At 44.1% G+C, this 7,140-nt stretch overlaps 1 protein-coding gene across 1 annotated transcript in view; it reads left to right on the top strand.

Annotated features, from left to right (window-relative positions):
- The window catches only part of brpf1 (bromodomain and PHD finger containing, 1), a gene marked incomplete in the record, with an annotated part of 21,979 nt that extends 19,553 nt beyond the window's left edge, over nucleotides 1-2,426 (top strand). The window contains 1 exon segment of the mRNA NM_201016.1: nucleotides 2,130-2,426. Within this exon segment, the coding sequence (NP_957310.1) occupies nucleotides 2,130-2,144 (15 nt within the window).
- Nucleotides 2,427-7,140: the final 4,714 nt, after the last annotated feature.

The following is a 7,140-nucleotide window of genomic DNA, read 5'->3' on the forward strand; positions in this document are numbered from 1 at the left end:
CTCACATGTACCGGGTTAGCCCCTTTTGCCTTCAGATCTGCCTTAATCCTCGGTGTCAGAGATTCAACAAGCTACTGGAAATATTCCTCAGAGATTTTGCTCCATATTGTCATGATAGCATCACACAGTTGCTGCAGATTTGTCGGCTGCACATCCATGATGCCAATCTCCCGTTCCACCACATCCCAAAGCTGCTCTATTGGATTGAGCTCTGGTGACTGTGGAGGCCATTTGAGTACAGTGAACTCATCGTCATGTTCAAGACACCAGTCTGAGATGATTGAGCTTTATGACATGCTGCGTTATCCTGCTGGAAGTAGCCATCAGAAGATGGAGACACTGTGCTCATAAAGGGATGGACATGGTCAGCAGCAATACTCAGGTAGGCTGTGGCGTTGATGCTCAATTGGTACTAGTGGGCATTGAGTTACTGCCATGTGATTGGATGATTAGAAATTTGTGTTAACGAGCAGTTGGACCGGTGTACCTAATAATGTGGCCAGTGAGTGTTTATCATATTTTGGTGTGTGTGTGTGTGAGATGATGAAACTGTTCTCAGCGTTTGCTCGCTGCAGTCTGACCTGATCCATCAGCGATTCTGAACATCCTGTGAACACGGAGAAACTAGCACAGAGGAAACAACAGCAGAGCACTGACGACAGCTGAACGTGTGTGTTTGAGTGTGCATCTTTTTGTTTGAGTGTGTGTGTGTGTGTGTGACTTTGTTTGAGAGTGTGTGTAAGTTTGTGAGTGTGTGTCTGTGTGTGTGTGTTTGTGAGTGCTTGCATGAGTGTGTATCTCAGTGTGTGTTAGTGTGTGTGAGAGAGTATTTGTGTGTGTGTGTGTTTGAGTGCATGCATGACTGTGTGTAGTATCAGTTTGTGCTTGATTTAGTGTGTGTTTGTGTGTGTTTGAGGGTGGGTGTGTGTGTGAGTGTGTGCTTGTCTGTGCATATGTGCATGTCTGAGTCTGCATGTGTATTTCAGTGCGTGTGTGTGCATCTGTTATAGTGTGTTTGCGAATGTGTGTGTGTGTTTTGAGTGTATGTATCTGCGCATCTGTGTGCATGTCTTTTTTTGTCTGAGTGTGTGTGTGTGTGTGTGTGTGTGTGTTTGAGTGCATTTATGAGTGTGTGTATCTCAGCGTGTGCTTGTTTTGGTTTGTGTGTGTGTGTGTGTGTGTGTGTGTGTGTGTGTGTGTGTGTGTGTGTGCATGTGCATGTTTTAGTGTGTGTATTCTGTTTGAGTGTGTGCATGTGTTTGTTTGAGTGTGTGTGTGTATTAGAAAGTGTGTGTGCATATGTATTTGTCAGGGTGTGTGTGTGTGTGAGCGCATATTTTTGTTTCTGTGTGTATTAGTGTGTGAGTCTGTGTGTGAATGTGTATCTCTGTGTATAAGATGTGTCTGTGTGTGTGTGTGTGTGAACAGGTGTAGCTATACTTGTGGGGACTCAGTGGTCCTCTCTTATGCAGTGAGAACTCGGATCAGCCGCTGGTGTTTACGTTACACTGCTGCCACTCATTAAAGCACCTCCACCTGGTGTGTGTGGTAGTCTCTGATCGTGTGTGTGTGTGTGTGTGTGCGCTCCACAGGCAGTGGCTGCCGCGCTCTAAGCTGGTTCCTCTGGGGGTGAATCAGGATCTGGATAAGGAGAAGATGCTGGAGGGCAGGAAGTCCAACATCAGGAAGTCCGTGCAGGTGGCGTACCACCGGGCCATGCAGCACCGCAACAAGGTGCAGGGAGACCCCAGCAGCGACACCAGCGACACTGACTGACACACACACACACACACACTCTCCTCTCTCCTCTGGTGCTAAAGAGCTTTAGTCTGACATCACGTCTGTACGTCTCTTTATGTGTGTGTGTGTGTGTGTGTGTGTGTGTGTGTGTGTGTGTGTGTGGGGGGCTGTGAGCATGAAAATAAAGACACACACCACACATAGACATCTCACAGACACACACACACACTCATTAATTTCACACTACAGTCAGAACTCAACACACATGAGCATAATCAGTGCTGACCACAGAACAACATCCAGACTGTAACACACGTGTGAAAACACATGCCCAGACTGAGCCCCGTGTGTGTGTGTGTGTGTGTGTGTGTGTGTGTGTGTGTGTGTGTGTGTGTGTGGTCTAGTAAATGAAGCTCCTCCTACACTCGAGTGCTGAGGATGCAAAAGGTGTGCAGGTGAATCTCGCTGATGTATTTATTTGTTCTTCCAGTCCACATTTGTTGCGTTTGTGTGTGTGTGTGTGCATGAGTGTGTGTGTCCTGTATCCCCCTCGTGCTCTGTGTTGTTGATGAAGCAGAATCATGACTAGCGGTGGTCTGATCATGTGCCAGTTCTGTCACTGTAGATCTTTTATATATGTATAAATAACACACGCCATAGACTTTAATAAAATGGGTTGAGTTTTGTACAGCGCTGTCCTCTGTGTGTGTGTGTGTGTGTGTGTGTGTGTGTGTGTGTGTGTGCGTGCGTGCGTGCGTGCGTGCGTACATGCGTGCGTACATGCGTGCGTGCGTGCGTACATGCGTGCGTGCGTGCGTGTGTGTAATGGTGAGGTTACTCATCAGACTCACATTATCAGCATTTAACACTGAGTAAAGCTCATGAGCTGTGCCTGAGCTGATGGTTTGCTAATATATCAGTTCCCAGTGTTGATCAGGAACTCCTTTTAATATGATAATATTCCTTCTGTCGCGTGCTTTTGCTTTTAGTTAGAACACAACTTAAATCAGCCTTAAAATCAGCGTTTAGGCTCAATAGTCAGACTCGCTCCTGTTGCTCATCAATCTGGCAACCTGCACCTGCGTGTTTTGATCCTGGACTGCAATACCTAGTTCAACCACCGGGTGTCAAACTCACACACTGCAGCTTTAAAGAGCTGTTCACCCAGAGCACAGAATCACAACATGCCCACGACTATCAGGTGTTCCCTTTAATAATAGTAATACATTAGAGGGTGACCTACTACTTCCAATGAGATGTATGCTGTGCTATCCCATAATGCACCGCAAGATAATTCGTCAATGTGAGCGATGCTAATTACACTACACGGGTAGGTCATGTGATCATGACAATTAGAATGTCTGAATTACACTCACACTCGCATTTATACGACACACACTGCCCGACAGAAGCCTTTTAGTCAATCCTAGTTGTAAGAGCAGCGGATAATAACTGGACTACTAGATCAGGGGTCACCAATCCTGGTCCTGGAGGTCCGGTGCCCTGCAGGGTTTAGCTCCATCTTGCCTCAGCACACCTGCCTGGGTGTTTCAAGTGTACCTAGTAGGAGCTTGATCAGCTTGTTCAGGTGTGTTTGATTAGGGTTGGAGCTCAAATCTGCAGGACACCGGCCCTCCAGGAACAAGCTTGGTGACCCCTGCTCTAGATGATCGGGTGTAAACGTGTCAGAAGGTGGATTTCTCTGCTGGATCATCTGCTGATCTGCATCAATCATCACCAATACTGCTGAAGACCTACTGGAACCAGCATGGACCAAGATTCTCACAGAAATCAGTCAAGTTTGGTGAAGGAGAGATCATGGTTTGGTTCAGTATGGGGGCGTGCGAGAGATCTGCAACATCAACAGCCTGAGGTATCAAGACATCTGTGCTGCCCATTACATTACAAACCACAGGAGAGGGACAATTCTCCAGCAGGATAGCGCTCCTGCTCATACTTCAGCACAAGCGTCAGCGTTCAGTTTAAACATCTGTTTCCCTGTGGAGAGAATGAGCAGCATCACCTTCTCTACTGTTAATCAGGAATCTGGTTACCTGCTAATGTCTCCAGTTTGAGATGGGTGGATTGCTGTAAAGCACAGGTGTCAAACTCAGTTCCTGGAGGGCCGCAGCTCTGCACAGTTTAGTTCAACCCTAATTAAACACACCTGATCAAACTAATTGAGTCCTTCAGGCTTGTTTGAAACCTACAGGTAAGTGTGTTGGAGCAGGGTTGGAACTAAACTGTGCAGGGCTTCGGCCCTCCAGGAATTGAGTTTGACACCCCTGCTGTAAACAGTGTGAAGTAATGAAGTGTGAATCCACTAGTGTCAGAAATAAAAGCCGGAGGAGAAACAGAGCTCAGACGTGACACACACACACACACCTGTCGGACAGGTTCTTCCTCCTGTGGCTCACACACACACACACACCTCCGTCATCTTGCTGTGTTTGGCTGTAATTACTGACTGTTCCTTTCATTAACTCACAGACGCTGAATTATGAGCCGTGCTTCTGTGCAAATATTGAACCAGAGCTGTTTCCTTCACATCGATTCAGGACAGTCAATATTATATATGCTGCACACTGCAATCAAGAGCATACGAGTCGTGCCAGCTATCAAATGATTCAAACACACACACACACACACACACACACACACAGTTCAGGTCAGAATTATTATTCCCCCAATTTCTGTTTATCAGAGAGCAGATTTGCCCAACACATCTCTAATCATAACAGTGTTCATAACTCATCTGTAATAACTGATGTGTTTTCTCTTCTCCATGATGACAGCACATAATATTAGACTAGATATTCTTCAAGACACTAGTGTTCAGCTTACAGTGACATGTAAAGGCTTCACTAGGGTAATTAGGGTAAAGTTAGGGTAATTAGGCAAGTCATTGTATAACAGTGGTTTGTTCTGGAGACAATCCAACACTAATATTGCTGAAGGGGCCAATAATATTGAGCTTAACATGGTTTAAAAAATAAAATGCTAATTTTATTCTATCCGAAATAAAACAAATTAGACTTTCTTCAGAAGAACAAACATTATCAGACACACTGCGAACATTTCCTCAATCTGCTCAACATATTTTATAAAGAAAACAAATACAAAGGGGTGATAATAATTCTGACTTCGACTGTACATGTTCCCATGCAACACTGAATTTACACACACACGGACTTGCTCGCTTAGGTAAACAGTTCAGACTGCCGCAGTGTAATCTTATCTAGGCGTCATCTAAGAACAGTGTGTGTGTGTGTGTGTGTGTGTGTGTGTGTGTGTGTGTGTGTGTGTGTGTGTGTGTGTGTGTGTGTGTGTGTGTGTGTGTGTGTGTGTGTGTGTGTGTGTGTGTGTGTGTGTGTGTGTGTGTGTGTGTGTGTGAACAATCACCTCTGGTCATGGACATCTGCTAAAAGAAAAATGCTTCTTTTATCTGGAGTTTTTTTGTTGTTTCTAGTCCAAATATTTACAAAATCTTAATTCATGAAGCATTTTCTAGACAAGAACAACATATAGTGCTGTTTTCAGACATAAATGAAGAGAGTTTGTATGTAATCTGCCAATGGGGTGAGCAAAATAAGATCATTGATAATGCGCAACTCTGGTTTGCACTTATTTGCCATATACCCTTAATGTCATTGTATTGCTCACAATTTTATTCTTTATGCATATTTTCAGACCACATTTCATGTAGAATTGTAAAGAATTTCTACTTCTTGTATTAATATTATATGTTAGGCACTTGTAGGGTCTGAGAGTAACGTAATATTGATTTTCTCCACGCCCTGTACATGTGGCTGAATTGACAATAAAGCTGACTTTGACTGAAAAAACAGATTATTAATGTTGTTTTGAGGAAATTCTCTCTTCATTTGACTCATTATTTCTGAAAGCAACACTATCCTTCTTACTTGTCTGAAAGCTTCTTGATGTAAGAGTTTTTAGATATTTGTACCAGAAACACGACAGAATCTATGGGTGCATTTCTCAGTGTGAGTGATTGTCGGCTTCGTCTTCAGTCGTAACGCTGATCTTCAAAGACTTCCCCAGGAAAGAGCTGATGTGCATGTTATTATCAGAGATCAGTCTGAGGTGAACAGCAGCTCTTCTCGACTCTCACGTTAGCATCTGCAGTGTGTAGACGAGCAGATAACAGACCAGCACAGCCACAGCTGCAGATACTGTACGCTGCTCGGTACACCAGCAGATGCTATCACAGCTGGCCACTATAACACCGAGCACATCACGGCTGATCTCTGTGTTAAAGCAGGACTGAAACATGCTAGTGACATCAAACACTGTGCATGAGAGCAAACTGATGCACTAAAGCCTGCAACAGCACATCCAGCAAGCGTGTAGAGATGTAGGAACTGCACTGGCTTGATTCAGGTCTTACCTAATGGTACTGTTATCAATATGCATCATTCACACTGTGGTGTACCGCTAGGCTCAGTTCTTGGTCCCTTGCTTCATTATATATGCTGCCGCTATAGACATCATTAAACAGATATTTTCCACTCATGCAGAAGATAATACACATAAAGCATCAGCAAACCTTTCTCAACACCGCAGGAATGACTCTTCTGGCTTTTACCTGCTTTCTGCAACCTTTCTTCACCAGACTCGAAGTCCGCTGGTGTGTGTAGCAAGCTAACTTACTGGGCAAACTGGTGACATCGGTAAAGCCGTCCACATGGAGGTAAGCTGGTAAGCGTGAAAAGGATTGGCATCATAGCACCCTGTAGCATTCATTTAAATACGAAATGCAGCCATACATAGCTCTGGCTACATAATTCACCATCTCCAGAAATGTGTACGCGGGTACACTTTCAGAATGAGTCTGTGTGTGAAAAGTGAGCAGTGAAGTTCTACTCATGTGGTAATCCATGCTTGGAGCATTCAGAATGATTCTGTTTGCATTATTACAGCAACATTCATGCCAACAGTCTGATAAACATACACAGAACATGTTAAATGGATGTAATGCTATATATTATATGACTCTTTAATATCTCTGCTGATGCTCTGTTGAGTTGATGTGGGTGTGTTTGATCACAGGGTTGGGAAACGCTGTACTGAAGACATTTAAGCAACATGCTAAAACAAGCCAAGTGTTGAGTCAGGTTAGCAACACGCTAAATATACATGCTAAATGGCTAACACGTTGGTGGGTCATCTTTGGGTGAATTATTACATCTCTGAAAAACTGGGTCAATATATTAGAAGTTATTGACTGTGTGAAGTGTTTATAATTAACTTATGAAGAAACGGTTTAGAGTAACATCAGTGGCATAACTAGCACACAAGAGTGTGTCAACACTGCGGAGTGGGTATAAGCGTGGTGTTTGAAGTAAAACTGCGCTTACCCTGATGACACTTTTGAAAGGG

Source organism: Danio rerio, chromosome 8 (genome assembly GCF_049306965.1).
Source record: "Danio rerio strain Tuebingen ecotype United States chromosome 8, GRCz12tu, whole genome shotgun sequence".
In the NCBI taxonomy this organism is placed as follows: Eukaryota; Metazoa; Chordata; class Actinopteri; order Cypriniformes; family Danionidae; genus Danio; species Danio rerio.